This window comes from Euleptes europaea, chromosome 10 (assembly GCF_029931775.1).
Source record: "Euleptes europaea isolate rEulEur1 chromosome 10, rEulEur1.hap1, whole genome shotgun sequence".
NCBI lineage: Eukaryota > Metazoa > Chordata > Lepidosauria > Squamata > Sphaerodactylidae > Euleptes > Euleptes europaea.
Window position 1 is genome coordinate 6,728,781 of NC_079321.1, and position 16,133 is coordinate 6,744,913.

At 44.5% G+C, this 16,133-nt stretch overlaps 3 protein-coding genes across 5 annotated transcripts in view; 1 reads left to right on the forward strand and 2 right to left on the reverse strand.

Moving 5' to 3' along the window:
* VPS54 (VPS54 subunit of GARP complex) overlaps positions 1-10,244 on the forward strand; it is a 53,385-nt gene extending 43,141 nt beyond the window's left edge. For both annotated transcript variants that reach the window (XM_056856736.1, XM_056856737.1), the window contains 6 exons: positions 506-593; positions 1,465-1,586; positions 1,976-2,056; positions 6,279-6,386; positions 8,498-8,592; positions 10,113-10,244. In XM_056856736.1, coding sequence (XP_056712714.1) covers positions 506-593; positions 1,465-1,586; positions 1,976-2,056; positions 6,279-6,386; positions 8,498-8,592; positions 10,113-10,218 — 600 coding nt within the window. In that variant the 3' untranslated portion in view covers positions 10,219-10,244. The remainder of the gene's footprint in view (positions 1-505; positions 594-1,464; positions 1,587-1,975; positions 2,057-6,278; positions 6,387-8,497; positions 8,593-10,112) is intronic.
* MDH1 (malate dehydrogenase 1) overlaps positions 8,095-16,133 on the reverse strand; it is a 119,919-nt gene continuing 111,880 nt past the window's right edge. The window contains exon 10 of the mRNA XM_056856743.1: positions 8,095-8,108. The gene's annotated coding sequence lies outside the window, so the exon portion shown is untranslated. The remainder of the gene's footprint in view (positions 8,109-16,133) is intronic.
* UGP2 (UDP-glucose pyrophosphorylase 2) overlaps positions 12,523-16,133 on the reverse strand; it is a 43,614-nt gene continuing 40,003 nt past the window's right edge. For both annotated transcript variants that reach the window (XM_056856739.1, XM_056856740.1), the window contains exons 9-10: positions 14,145-14,249; positions 12,523-12,656 (exon numbers count right to left, since the gene is read on the reverse strand). In XM_056856739.1, coding sequence (XP_056712717.1) covers positions 12,549-12,656; positions 14,145-14,249 — 213 coding nt within the window. In that variant the 3' untranslated portion in view covers positions 12,523-12,548. The remainder of the gene's footprint in view (positions 12,657-14,144; positions 14,250-16,133) is intronic.

Here is a 16,133-nt window from a genome sequence, read left to right on the forward strand (position 1 = left end):
GAGATCAGTTCCCCTGGAAAAAATTGCCACTTTGGCAATTGGACTCTATGGCACTGAAGTCCTTCCCCAAACCCTGCCCTCCTCAGGCGCCACCCCAAAAACCTCCCACTCATGGCGAAGAGGAACTTGGCAACCCTAGCCTCTCCCTCTGGGCCCCCTCTGGGGGTGGTATTCAGGTTAAATTGCCGCATTGGCACTCAGCAATAAATAAGTGGGTTTTTGGTTGCAGTTTGGGCACTCGGTCTCTAAAAGGTTCGCCATCACTGCTATAGAGGCATGTCTGGCTCTTAGTGGTCTGTGTAGTGGTCTGTGGCTGGTCGTCAAACACTGCAGGGCTTTTGCAGCTTGTTAGCATGTCTGTATTACCTGTTTATTGCCTGTGTATTACCTTTCAAGGCAAACCGTTTATGCAAGTGGAGGAAAAAAATGCTTGGACAAATCGTTCATTCTCCCCTTTGCACGTTGATCTCACGTGACTGTTTTGCTCTCTTCCTTTCCCATCTAGTATTTCAACTCCCGAAGTTGTCAGCTGGTGCTGGGAGCCGGCGCTTTGCAGGTGGTTGGCTTGAAAACGATAACGACAAAAAATTTAGGTATGGATTGAGTTTTCACATTTTCCTTTGGAGCGGCGGACTCTAATCTGGAGAACCGGGTTTGAATTCCCCACTCCTCCACATGAGTGGTGGACGCTAATCGAGTGAACCGGGTTGGTTTCCCCACTCCTCCACATGAAGCCAGCTGGGTGACCTTGGGCTAGTCACACTCTCTTAGAGCTCTCTCAGTCCCACCTACCTCACAGGGTATCTGTTGTGAGGAGGGAAGGGACAGTGATTGTAAGCCGGTTTGATTCTTCCTTAAGTGGTAGAGAAAGTCAGCATTTAAAAACCAACTCTTCTTCTTCTTCAATGAATTCCCAGCCCACAACCCACTTTCAAGGGCTCGTGACCAACATTTGGGTCCCGACCCACACTGCTTTAAAGGACAAAGTCAAGAGGACTGGAAGAAAATTCTTCCTGTCTGTCATATTTTGTCAGGTTTTCCTCAACTCAACAAGTTGAGACATCCAGTAAACAGCGCAAAGGGGGTTTGCATTGCAGAAATATGAAACAGAGCTTGCAACAAAGCTAACCCTCCATTCCTGAGCCCAGTTTAGGCGTCTTCCAGAAATGCAATTACTTATCATTGTTTAAAGCCCTCGGGGACTTGGGACCGGAGCATCTGAAGGATTGTCTTCTCCCGTATGTCCCTGCTTTGTGACTTGTTTTTTCGTCCTGACCCACAGGTTGGGGAGATACTGTTATAGGTGACCTTCTGAAACAGAAGGGATATTATCCAAGCTGTTGCATTGACCGCTATATGTCTTTTCTTCTTTGGTTGCGAGCGTCCTCGATGGGAAAGCCTCTCTTTGGGTAACCGCGGCTCTTGTGTTGTTATCTCTTTCCGCTTTTTCCTCTCTGTCCACAGCCCTCTCGTCCCGCTGCCTGCAGCTCATTGTACACTACATTCCCATGATCCGAGTGCACTTTGAATCCCGTCTGCAGCCCAAGCAGTTCAGCATGCTTAGGCATTTCGATCACATTACCAAGGTATGTCTCAATCCGTTTCTCTGGTTTGAAATGTCTCCGTCCTGTCTCTTGGTTCTGGCGTAAGACAAGCGCTTGCTTGTCAGTGTGATGAGCCAGTGTGGTGTAGTGGTTAAGAGCGGTGGTTTGGAGAGGCGTACTCTAATCTGAGAACCGTTGGTTTCCCCACTCGTACACGTGAGCAGCGGACTCTTAATCTGGAGAACCGGGTTCGATTCCCCACTCCTCCACATGAGCAGTGGACTCTAATCTGGTGAACCGGGTTGGTTTCCCTGCCCCTCCACATGAGCGGCAGATGTAATCTTGGTCCATGACTTCTCGGCATGATCAGAAGCACAGTATATGAGAATCTTTGCACTGAATAATAAATACTTGTGTTTTTTTTATTCCAGGATTATCATGACCACATAGCTGAAATTGCAGCCAAACTTGTAGCCATAATGGATGGCTTATTTGATAAGCTGCTAGCAAAGGTAACCATTGTAGGATATAATTATGTTTTTTAAGCAGCATGAATGCTTAGAATTCTTTATGCAGAATTCTAAGCAGGCACACGTACAGAATGTCTGTAATTTCTCAACAATGTATTCCAGAGAATGCGGCTTATTTTTAGAAAATAATTGCTTGTGTGCTATGAGTTAATACACAAGAGTATTGATTTGTGGCAGTAATGCAGAGAGCCAGTGAGGTGGTTAGGAGCGGCGGACTCTAATCTGGTGAACTGAGTTGTTTTCCCTACTCCTCCACATGAAGCCTGCTGGGTGACCTTGGGCCAGTCACGGTTCTCTCCGAACACTCTCAGCCCCACCTACCTCACAAGGTGTCTGTTGTGGGGAGAGGAAGAGAAGGAGATTGTAAGCCACTTTGAATCTTCTTAAAAGGTAGAGAAAATCAACATATAAAAATGAACTATTCTTCTTCCTCTTCTTCTTCTTGTTGGCCACAAAAATAAACAGTGTAAAATAGGTAATGTATTTTATTAGACCAGCTTCCAGAGGCATGCAGGTATTGTTTTGTAGAAAATACTTCATTGGGTAGGATGAGGAATTAACTAGATCTGAAGTATATGTAATGCAAGACTGATTTCAGATGCAAATGCTTTTGTAGCTAGGGTAGCGAAGTCATAAAAATGTTCATATTTCTGTGGAAGAAGGGAGTACAAATTATTCATAAGCCAAAAGCACATAGGACTTCAAGCAGTGCTTAGCAAATTGTCCAGTCTTGAAAGCCCTGTATGAGCAATTATCACAGTAATTCTTACTAGACTTGGTAGCTGGAGATCTCCCGCTATTACAACTGATCTTCAGGCAACAGAGATCCGTTCACCTGGAGAAAATGGCCGCTTTGGAAGGCGGACTATGTGGCGTTCTACCCCATTGAAGTGCCTCCCCCCCAACCCTGCCTTCCTCAGGCTCCACCCACAAAATCTCTAGGTATTACCCAACCCAATGTAGTATTAAAATCCACCCCTGCTAAAGGAACCCTCAATTTTCCAGTTCACAAGCAGATTCTCAGATAAAAGGCTTTATCCATCTGTCTCTCGCTTCACTGAGCAGGTTGCAGCTAAGCAAGGAATGCTGAGGAGTGTCTGTTGGCCAGAACCACATTGGGAATTCAGAGGGAACTGAGAGGGCCAGGGCACACCCAGCAGGCTTCATGTGGAGGAGTGGGGAATCAGACCCGGTTCACCAGATTAGAGCCTGTCGCTCTTAACCACTACGCCACGCTGGCTCTCAAAAGCTCATACCCTAAAAATCTTGTCAGTCTCTCAGGTGCTGCTGGATTTGAATCTTGCTCTTCTACTGCAGAGCTACAAGGCCACCCTCTGAAACTCGGTTCTGTGTAGATATTCCCCCTGCCCTAGCCACAGCTGCTGAAAAGGAAGGGTGACAGGCGAGCAGAGTGAATATAATTTCATGTATTACTGTCTTGTTAAAGGCATGATGAATGAAATAAATTGAATCCACACATTAGCGAGGTCATAAAGGACTAAAGAAGACAAGCTCCTCTGCCAAAGGAAATCAGATTACACATTCTGCCTTCTGAAGTGTTTCTCTGGCCATTTTTAATTAGTTGTTCTTCCAAAGTAGAATTGAGTATACATCTTTTTTCTAAACTAGGTTATCTCAGTTCAGTGCATTTTATAATGCTTGGTTTGCTACAGTTCCTTCCTGCCTCCTCAATCACGAACTGGGAGAAGTTTTCAGTTCTGGAAATGCAGTTTAGGGCAGGAGGCAACTAGTCAGGGAACAGGAGAGATGATAGGGCATGTATAATCTTATGCCTTTGAGCTGTTTTGACGCCCTTAGAAAGCCAGGAATCTGAGATCTTGTAGAGTGTTTGAAAGAATGACAGCACATATATTGTCAGAAAAACAAGAAGGTATACTAGGTTCGTCATATCCCAATCACGGGAAGTAGCTGGGTCGAATCCAGTTTGCTTTTGGACGGATACATGCAAGCCGTTCTGCGTTCGCCTCCAAAGCCAACAGCTAAGACAGGCACCTGCATTTGAAAAGGCTAGAAGGGACTTTCCTTTGTCTCTCTCTTGGCAAGCAGGAAAAGACACGAAAATGCCTTTTACTGAATCAAACCGTCAGTCCATCAAAGTCAGTATTTCCTACTCTGACTGGCAGTGGCCCTCCAGGGTCTCGGGCAGGGGTCTTTCACGTCACCTGCAGCCTGGGTCCTTTTAACTGGGAGATGCCAGGGACTGAATCTGGACTGAATTCTGGACCTCCTCTCTTGGTACACCCCATGAAGAGCATTACGCTCTACTGATAATAATTTGTTGGTAGTCCTCGGCCTGAGGAGTGTGCGGCTGTCCTCGACTAGGGCCAGGGCCATTTTGGCCCTGGCTCCGGCCTGGTAGAATGCTCTGCCCAGTAACATCAGGGCCCTGCGGGACATGAAAGAGTTCTGCAGGGCCTGTAAGACAGAGCTTTTCTGCCGGGTCTACAGTTGAGGACAGCCGCAGATAAGATCAGTACTGGCCTCCCTACTCCCCCCCCCTTTTAAGTCTACAATCAACTTATTGGGGATGGATAGCCGACCCAGTTTTGAGGTGTTTTGTTTTGGGGTTTGCTCTAGTAGGCACTATAGCGACCATCTTTTTAATAATTGAGGAATGGTTTTATTGTTACATAGTAAAATTTTAATGCTGTCACCTGCCCTGAGCACAGCCTGGCCGAGGGAGGGCGGGTTAGAAGTATGAAAAACAAACAAATAAATAAACCTGACCATGCTCGCTCTTGAGTTGCGAATGAGTGCAGGTTGAGTATCCCTTATCCGGACTGCTTCGGACCAGAAGTAGTCCGTATTTCGGACCTTTCCGTATTTTGGAATATTTGCATATATTCCGTATTTTGGAATATTTGCGTAATGAGATACCTTAGGGATGGGACTAAACTGTCTAAACACGAAATTCAGTTACCGTATGTTTTAGGTATGTTTATATACATTTTATACGCATAGCCTGAATGTAATTTTAAACAATATTTAAAAATTTTTGTGTGCATTGAACCATCAGAAATCAAATTGGCGTGCTGCTGAGGGCCCGTGAGTAATGCCTGCATGCCGTTTCAAAAAGGCCAGTTTTTGGGTCAGTCTGGGCATCGGATGTCCAGATAAGGGATACTCAGCCTGTAGGCAAATGGGCTGGTGAAGTTTCATGTGCCAATTTTCTCTTACAGCCCTGGCCATCTAATAAATGCTTGCAGGTGGAATTACATTTCAAAATATATTTTATTGCTAGCAAGAAAAAGAAGAAAGAGGGGGTGAGAAAAAATACAAAACCAACACTCCTGACAAAGTTTAAAAAAACAGAAGACAAAAAACAAAACCGTTGTTAACCTAGTTATTCCATGACATAAACAAAGCCCATCTCAGGCTTTTTGATTTAGACGTTTAGTTTGACATGTCATTTTAGATATGAGAGCCTTTTTCCATGTTCCCGTAATCTGGTTGATAATATTATGGACTACAGAGGATTTCCAGCAAGACTTAACACCTTGTCTTGCAGCCGTTAAAAAGCTTTTGATAAGCTCTCTGAGGTAGATGCCTGATCTTTAACGTAACGTAATAGAGCAACTACAGGGCCAAATGGTAAATCATGGCTCGTTAATTCTAAAATGTACGACGAGATTTGGTGCCAGAAAGATTCCGTTTGTCCCTAAAGGACGTGTAACAAATTTGTCCGAGTCGAGTGACATCTCTAGCATAAATCGTGGTAGCGAGTAGAATTATGTTTTATATTGATTTGTGTAAGTAACCATGCTCTGGAGGGATAGTACAAAGGGGGTGGGTGGGAATACTACCACTGAAAGATAGTTTTTGGTAATTTAGGAAGACAGTTTTTTGTTTGTTATGGCTTCAGAAAGATAGAACTCTAGGCTGGCATCTGCAAAGTGTGAAGAGTTTGGGGTATATCAACTTTGAGAGCTCCCTTCCCAGCAAACGTCTAGCACTCCTCTGATTTAAATCTTCGCTTATGCTAATAACTGCATCGTACTAGGACAGCACGGTCTGTTCTGCAAATTGTAGTGTAGAATTGAGTCAGCAGGAAAGAGAGAACATTGAAAGGCTTCTGTTTTTTTCTGTCCAAATGCACGCGGGCTGTGCAAATGAAGCAAAACAAACAAAAATTAAAATAGCGGCCAAGTGTCAGTTTTTACAACCATCTTTCCTTTGTTTCCAGTATGAGGTGAAAGCCCCCGTTCCTTCTGCCTGCTTCAGGAACATCTGTAAACAGATGGCAAAGATGCACGAAGCAATATACGAGCTGCTTCCTGAGGAGCAAACACAGGTGAGCCATCCAGAGTAGCTTCTCTCGCGCTCGCCAGCACGGCTGAATTCAGTGAGCAACTGCGCTCCTCGGGACTGATCTTCTATAATTCTGTATAATGAATTTATTACAGACAAAAATCAGCCGCTTGTACATGGCCCTACTATAGCCTCTATATTTCTATTATAAATATGAACATAAAACACAATTAGACACAAAATTACAGCCAGACAATTAGACCAAAACTAAGACCAAATGCGTTTTGGCCATGTGGCCTTCTTCAGTGGACTAAATCCATTAAAATCCAGAATGCAGTTATACTATTATACAGGTATACAAATATATGTATACAGATACATTATACAGATATACAAATATAAAGATGACATCTTGATGACTGGGAAACCTTGATCAGTGCACTGTAGTAGGCAAGATATCCAACATCTCCCCATTCAAGAGGGTTTTAGAAAAGGAAATAAATTTTCAGATTTATTGAAGCCTAAAAATTGAAAAGGAAAACCTGTATGGTGCTCATACAAGTGGACTTCTTATTTTGTAAACATCACTTTTGCTAAGTAATAAAGATTGTAACACTGACTTTTCTCAAGAGGAAGACTGCTGAGGGGAGGGGAAGTCAGGGAAGATCCTCGGCCCTTGTGTTCATATAGATCAGGGTGTTTGTGTGGTACACACTGTTTGTGTGGTACTAAAAGTGCAGATGTAGATTTCTTGCATTGCCAAATCTACCTTGAGAGATAGCCTGCATGGTGTACTGGTGGGAGGGTAGGTCGGATTCTTGGAGATCCAAGTTTAAATCCCCGCTCTGCAGCAGAAGCTCCCTGGGTGACCTTGGGCCAGGCACACACACTCAGCCTAACCTGCCTCACAAGGTTGTTGTGAGGATTAAACGGAGGCAAGGAGAGCAATGTGAGCCTCTGTGGATCCCCCATTGGGGAGAAAAGCAGGGTGTAAACGAAGCACATCAATAAAAGTGTTAGGTAGCAGGATGAATAGAGAAGAGGCAAAATCCTTGAGTCAGAACTTGAGACCAATTCAGTCATTATGACCCCCATGTATCGATTGCTGGAAACTGCTTCCAGGTGGCAGCACTCAAATTAGGACTGTAACATCTTTAATGTTCTCTGTGCCCACATGGTATAGTCTAGCTCAGGGGTGTCAAACTCAATTGTTACAAAGGCTGGATACGACATAGATGTCACTTGGTCAGTCCGGGCCATGCCTCACCAGCCCAGATCGGGGGGTGGGGTGGCTGGCTCACGGGCCGGATAAGAGGTCTCAAGGGGCCGGATCAGGCCTGTGGGCCTTATGTTTGACACCCCTGGTGTAGCTAGCGTCTGGAAAAGAAACAGAGCAGTTCTTCAGTGGAACAGTCTTCCTCGGGAGGTGGTAAGCTTTCCTTCCCTGGAGGTTTTTAAGAAGAGGCTAGATGGCCAACTGTCAGCAATGCTGATTCTATAACCTTAGGCAGATCATGAGAGGGAGGGCACCTTGGCCATCTTCTGGGCATGAAGTATGGGTCACGGGGTGTGGGGGGAGGTAGTTGTGAATTTCCTGCATTATGCAGAGGTTGGACTAGATGACCCTGGTGGTCCCAACTCTATGATTCTATAAAAGCACACACAGATGCTGCTGCTCTTATCTGAAGCAATTTTCACTAAACTTTCTGATGGGCCTGTTACTGATGAAGCGGCCCTTATTTTCTGTGCAAACTCCTGGCCAGCAGATGGGGGGAAAGTGGATTAAAATGTGTATTCCGCATTCTTCAAGGGAATAAGATCTTCAGCAGTTTACGGTCTCTGTGTTGTCACAGTGTGGCATAGTGGTTAAGAGCGGTGGTTTGGAGCGGTGGACTCTGATCTGGAGAACTGGGTTTGATTTCCCACGCCGTCACATGAGCAGCAGGCGCTAATCTGATGAACTGGATTTGTTTCCCCACTCCTACACACGAAGCCAGCAGGGTGACCTTGGGCTAGTCACAGCTCTCTCAGCCCCACCTACCTCACAGGGTGTCTGTTGTGGGGAGGGGAAGGGAAGGTGATCGTAAGCCGGTTTGATTCTCCCTTAAATGGTAGAGAAAGCCGGCATATAAAAACGAACTCTTCTTCTTCTAGATGCTGTTTTTACGAATAAATGCCAGCTACAAGCTCCATTTGAAGAGGCAGTTAGCCCACTTAAACGTCGTCAATGATGGAGGACCTCAAAATGGGTATGCTACGTAATGACTTGTGTGTTTATTTTTCTGTTAAACCTCTGGGTTTCCAGAAAGCAGCAGCGTGTCCTGTCTACTGGCAATGGTGCTGTCTGCCAAATGGGTCCATTTAATTATAGGATGCAGATTAAATTAGCTAACCGTATCTGAACTTGAATGTTACCGTACCTGAAGTGAAGGAGGGATAGTGAGGCAGAACAAAGAAAGAAGCCGCACGTAGACATAGAAGTTGGTGAGCCAGAATCTGCAGAGGGACAGGCCAAGGACCTAAGGCACAGTAATATTGTACAGCTAGTCCACTTGGGTTAATTCTTTGCAGAAAGTTATATTCAAGAAAGCAGCTGTTCAGATTTTACAGAATGTGCCAGTACGGAACAGGTACAGTGGTTAGTGGGATGCTGTTTGTCTCTGTTTCTCCCATCCCCCCCAATTATTGTTTGGGGAGGGGAGGTCCAAGGGCCTACATGGATGAACAGCCACGTGGGTCAGAGAACGGCAGTTAGTGGGGGGAAGGAAGATTTTGCTCCATCAGGGTCCCCAGGAAACCCCCACTTAAAACTGTTTGGTACAACCTTTCTGGCCACTGAGCAAAACCCAGACCATCTGATTGGCTCAAGTCTGGTTGACACCTTAAGACTCCCTGCCCCAGGATGTGGTGATGGCTGCCAACTTGGAAGGCTTGAAGAGGGGAGCGGACATGTTCATGGAGGAGGGGGCTATCTACCCATGGCTACTAGTCAAAATGGATACTAGTCATGATACATACCTATTCTCTCCAGGATCACAGGAGCATGCCTGTTATATTAGGTGCTGTGGAACACAGGCAGGATACTGCTGCTGCAGTCATCTTGTTTGTGGGCTTCCTAGAAGCATTTGGTTGGCCACTGGGTGAACAGACTGCTGGACTTGATGGGCCTGATCCAGCATGTTTGAATCAAAATTCCCAGCATCCCTGATTGTCACTTCTCATGTGACAAAATTAGTTAATTTAGGAAGGCATCGGCAGGTTTCTCTCCTACATCCCTTATTTTAATTAAGTATTCCTCTCTAGTAAACTGCTCTGAAGTACTGCCTGGCAACCCTATCTACCTTATAATCTGCAGAGTATAACCCCTATAAAATTTGCTTTACCCACTGTGTTCCTGAACAGTCGTGAAGTTCAAAAACCAACAAGTGCCCCCCCCCCCGGAAGATGATGACTACCCCACCCGATTTTATTTGTGGGTCGGAGCCTGGTTTGTTCCACATTCAAGGGCAAGGCAGGGGGATGCAATTTAGCTTAATGTCCCCCTTCTCACTGCAGCCCCAATCGTCAGCAAAGGCTTTCCAGGAGACTGCTGGGGGAGAGTTGACGGAGATCACTTTCTACATACTTTGTGCTAATTTATAAATTCAGTCAACCTGAGAGTAATGAACTCACTGGACATGCTAATGAAACAGAGCTGATTCATCAGATGGTTTGGCGTTCTTTTCCGCGAGTCTCCTGACTTTGCGCTTTTTTCTTACATTTCAAATAGGTTGGTTACAGCTGACGTAGCTTTTTACACTGGAAACCTCCAAGCTTTGAAAGGGCTTCAAACCCTGGACTTAAACATGGCTGAGATCTGGGAACAGAAGAGGTGATAATTCGGCAGCGCAGTGGGTTTTCCCCTCGGCATGGGGTAGCTGCTGCTTCTCAGAAGGTGAACAGGTGGAAGCTAGAAGAGGAAATTCCCTCGAAGTCTGGTGAAAACCTGGGTCCAGGAGTGATCCTGGGAGACTTCTTTAGCAAGGGGGGAAAAGGAGCGATCAAGTTCTGTTGGTGGAATTTCTTCATGCTGTTCGGAACCAGGCTCAGGTTTCTTTGGACCAAATCCAAATGAATACATAGCTGTAACACAGCTGCCGTTGTCTAGAGAGTGCTTTGTAAGTCTTTATATTAAAAAGATGCTCCGCATTTCTTCTAGTGCAATGGAATTCACACGGTGTCTCTCTCACCTTTATTTAAGTGACGGTACAGTTTGGGAAACCTTGCAAAATTCTATAAAATGTTTTCACTTATACAACTGTTCTAAGGTTATTTTTTTTACAGATGTTTCTATAGTCTTGATTTAACCTGCACAGAGTGTTAGGGTGCATTCGGACGTAGTTCTAGGAGCTGTACTCTGAAGACAAGACCTTGAAAGTGAAGCTGTAGCAATGACACGCCTCATTCCTCCAGGACAAGCGGTCAGCTCCTAAGAGCATGTCTTAGAATGGGTATGGTTTCCAGACATTAATCATATCAGAAGCTGGGTTTTAATTTGCCCATTTCTACATATCCCATATTTCCTGCTCTCTCTACCTTCCCATCCAGTTAACATTATCTTTAAAATGTAAGTATGGTTCATCCTACACTGCAAGAGTATTCTCTCCAGTATCAGAGGCGCATGCCTATTATGTTAGGTGCTATGGAACACAGGCAGGACATTGCTGCTGCAGTCATGTTGCTTGTGGGCTTCCTAGAGGCACCTGGTCGGCCACTGTGTGAACAGACTGCTGGACTTGATGGGCCTCGGTCTGATCTGGCATGGCTTTTCTTATGTTCTTAATGCAACGCTAGATGCGATGCAACTAAACTTATATGAAGGGTTGAGTTGTTGTTTTTTAAACGCTGTATTTCAGGCTGGTACCTGCCTGCCCAGAGTAATTTAAGTGCCTGTGCATTCCACCTCATCCGACACGAACCTCATGAGAGAGTGCCTATTCTAGTAACAATTGTGTTGCAATGATGCAGTGTTTGTGTGCTGCCTCTGGTTTCAACAGACAAGGCATGCCTCTCTGTTAAACATTAGCAGAAGTCGTTTGTCAATCAAAATAAAGCTGTAAAACGAGCTGTTTAAGAGACCCCTTCTTTGATGGTAGGCGCCTGGTGTTAATACCTACATCTCACACACACAATACACACACACATAAACACATGAAGTTGCCTTACACTGAATCAGAGCCTTGGTCCATCAAAGTCAGTATTGTCTACTCTGACCCGCAGCGGCTCTCCAGGGTCTCAGGCAGAGGTCTTTCCCATCACCTATTTGCCTAGTCCCTTGAACTGGAGATGCCGGGGATTGAACCTGGGACCTTCTGCATGCCAAGCAGATGCTCTACCACTGAGCCACAGGCCCCTCCCCACACACACAAAAAACACTCACTTTCCAGACAAGGGCTCGATATTTATTTCAGTACCTGTATGGATATGATGATGTTTTTGAATCTATAATTGTCAAGACACGATCCGACTGTGTGAACGTTACACTGAAGAGGAGGCTCGTTCTGTATTTAAAAGCAGAATGGAGCATGTGGCGGTATACCATGAGAGAGAAGCGAGAAGAAGGGCGATGAAGACAGAAGTAACAATTCCGACACTTCCGTCGTATCAAGTGTCTTTTCTTTGGGTAAATATACAAGACCGCTACCACCACCTTCAGAGCAGAATCAAACGTGAGGTATTGAACTTTGCCAGAGTAGCGGAGCTTGAAGTAAGTATAGGGTAGGTGAAGTCATCAGGTTAACAATTTCAGTACTAGGCTTTTTTAAACCGCTTACTTGCTTCAGTGGCAAAATGTCTGGTTTTTATTTTTTTTTAATCGAGGGTGCCTGTTTACACTTCAAGAAGTAGTTGCGATTAATAAGTCAACGGCGTATTGCTTCACAGCTTTTCAGTTTACAAGCAGAACTCGTGGAACATCAGCATGTTAAACACCTTAACGCAAGAGCTGCCTGCCTTTTCTTAAGACAAATAATATTGCACTTTCGGTTATATTCTGAGTTAAATCATTTTAGAAACTGGCTTTCTGCCTCTTCCAGAAATTACAGGAAAATCTACTTGGAAATAATACTGGAGGGTACAGTAAGTGGGTAACTAATTATAGAGGGCTCTCTGAGCACACACCATCGGGTGTCCAGCAGGTTCTTCCGGTTTCTGGAGCAGCTGCTGATCAGTGATCCAGGATCCGAAGATTGCCAGAGACTATTTTGTTCTCCAAAACTGCTCCCGGTGGTATATCTATCCTGTCTCCATGGTTTGCGATAATGATGACAGTGCCCTAGATAGCAAACAAAAGTCAATGTTTAGCTGATTAATAACCTTCAGCTGTAGCAGCCAAATGAGCAGTCACAAGAACAAAAAATTAAGATATGCAACAGGTGGGTCCTCCTTCAACATGTTCCCACTCCCCAACCGTTTATTCCTGAGTAAGCCGCACAGACTTTAAATCTGACTACTCTGGAATACAATCACAGAGTTCAAAGAGCAAGGAGTCATCCAGTCTGAGCTGATCTTAACTCAAGATCAAAGTGCAGATAAAGCCAGACAGGATCAAGTAAGTGACTTCTTGCAGCATAAGTTTTCGTAGACTCAAACTCTGACTGCATCAGATGCTGCACAAAGTACGACCTGATATATACACAGAGGCACAGAACAAATAGCAGTGTGACCAAAACTGAGAGAAACAAATCACCAGGAGTAGATGGGATATCAATAGAGCTGTTCCAGCACACAGAAACAGAGTTTATCAAAATCGTAAGACTGCCAACAAATATGGAAAATAAAACAATGGCTCACAGACTGGAAACGCTCAATCTACATCCCAATTCCGAAAAAGGAAACATCAAAGACTACGGCAACTAATGGACCATCACATAAATTTCTTGCATGAGTAAAGTAATGCTCAAAACCTTATAACGAACACTTATCATAAATGGAATGGGAACCTCCAAATATTCAAGCTGAATTTAGAAAAGGAAGAGGCATTAGAGATCATAATCTATACAAAGCACAGCAGTTCTTAACAATGGCAGGAGGTGTTGGAAAGTTAGATTTAAGTCTAGGATACTGGTTCTGAAACCCTAGAAATAGGAATTACTTCTAACCTACTCTACTTTCCAGGACTCCTTTGCAAAATAACAGTATACTATTTGTCCTCCTCCTGGACATAAAATGCAGGAAACATCAGTTAACACTGAATGTTTATATTTTCCATGTTTAGTATTTATAAATATATAGCATTATTATTGAACAACACAGACATTTTACACATTATGGCAGAGGCAAATCCAAATTTGGCATCCAACTTCCCATGCCCTCCTCTCCCACCTCACTCTGTTCCACATCCCCCACCGGTGAAAGAGAATCATGACCCTCTCTTGGTTCCAGTTTGAGAAGCATTAAGTTGATAAGTGCTATAACGTCACAGCCAACTTACAGTGACCCCAGCAAGGGGCTTTCAAGGCAAGTGAAAAGCAGAGCTCCCTCTTGCACACTACATTTGAATCGTCTTGTTTCAGGTATCCATATTATGGTACCTGAAACTATAGCTTCTATGGGTTTTCTCAGACAGATGCTGCATTTCCAGTCACACAGTATGCCCTTTCAGCTGTAGACATTCATCTCTATACTGAAAAGCATGACCATGTTTAAACTTAAGGCCAGTTGCCAAACTCTGGATTCCTTCCGCCGCCCCCCCCACCACCGCATTCGTACAAGCAAAAGCAAAGAATTCCATCCTGTGTACACAGGGAGTTGCTTCACCAACCTTTAATGCAACGTTCTTGCCAAACGTGACATCTCCTGAAACTGTAAGATGATCCAGCTCAAGCATATCAGGTATACTCTCAAACCGCCTCAGGTAATCTTGAACCTTTTTAAAAAGGAGAGAAGCAAGTTGGCCGATAACATTTCCAAGCACTGAAGCGTCATCGTGATCTCTGGGTTTCTTTATAGCGTCACCCCAAATCATTCAATACTGGGGATTTCCCCCCCAAAGGACTTGCCTTTCCAAAGTCAACCTCATTCAGGGCTAGCAGTTCAAAAGGCCACCAGTATACCATCAGAAGAAGAGTTGGTTTTTATAACCCACTTTTCTCTACCTTTTAACAAGTCTCAAACCAGCTTATAATCATCTTCCCTTCCTCTCCCAACAGACACCTTGTGAGGTAGGTGGGGCTGAGAGTTTGGAGACAGCTGTGACTAGCCCAAGGTCACCCAGCAGGCTTCATGTGGAGGAGTGGGGAAACAAACCAGGTTCACCAGATTACAGTCAGCTGCTCCTAACCGCTACACCACGCTAGCTTTCCATTAGTCTATGACCGAGTGTGTTCACACTTATTTACAATAATTGTCTTTACGTTTCATTTTACTGGATGAGCAATGAATTTCCCCCTAATCCCATACAACCAAAGAAAACCATCTCCAATAAACTTGTACTGTGACACAAAAGGTTGTATGGTTGATGTATAGGAACCTGAAGTGATTAGTAAAGTGAGTTTATGCGAGTGGAGATCCTAACTATGGAAATCAACAGGTGTTCTCCATTCCACCTGCATACAACTTAAAGGTATATGTGGATAGAAGAGTTGGTTTTTATATGCCGACTTTCTCTCCCACTTATGGAAGAATCAAACCGGCTTACAATCGCTTTCCCCTCTCCACAACAGACACCCAAGAGACAGCAAGTGAAGCTCGCGTATGCCAGTTTTGTGTCATGGGAAAATGAGAAAGAGGAGAGGGGTATTCATGGTTACTAGTCAAAATGGATACTAGTCATGATGCATGCCTATTCTCTCCAGGATCAGAGGCGCAGACCTATTATCTTAGAGGCTGTGGAGCACAGGCAGGATAATGCTGCAGCAGACATCTTGCTTGTGGGCTTCCTAGAAGCACCTGGTTGGCCAGACTGCTGGACTTGATGGGCCTTGGTCTGATCCAGCATGTCCTGTCTTATGTTCTCCCCTCATGGGATGGGGGACTCCTGTCTCCAGTCATTAGAGAGTTCTGTGTGAACAGATTGCTAGACTTGATGGGCCTTGGTCTGATCCAGCAGGGCCTTTCTTATGTTCTTAACATTTTTGCAAAACCGAACAAATCAGGCACACATGACGAATACACGAAACGGCCTTATAGTGAATCAGATCATTGGTTCATCAAGGTCAGAACTGTCTCCTCAGACTGGCAGCAGCTCTCCAGGGTTTCAGGTGGCAGTTTTTTCACATCCCCTCCTACCTGATCCTGAACTGGAGATGCCAGGAACTGAACCTGGGACCTTCTGCATGCCAAATATATGCTCTACCACTGAGCCATGACACTTCAGTGTATATCAATATAGGAAAACACTGAGTAAATAACTGAAAAATGGGGCACGGTGTTCAGTCTTCCCTTAAACAGCTGCCGTAGTACCCTTCCCACTCTAAGAGAAAGTGAAGTGCTTCATTAATGGCAGTCAGAGACCAAGATTTCTAAGGAGACAGTAAATTAATCCACAAATCAGTTAAACCACTCTGCTTTAAAATGTAACCCCACCGAAGTGTGTTTATTAAAATGTTTATACCCTGCCTTTCCTAGTGGCCCAATTTGGCTTACAAATGGAACTGAAAACATGCGGAATAAAATAAGGCCTCAAATAACCCCGCTAAAGCAAAGCTTCTAAAACTGTGACTGTAACTGAATGTGGGGGGGGGGGGTTCGCGAAAAATCTGGCAACAGTAAAAGGTTTCTTTATGATTTATTATCAGTAAATGTTTTATTC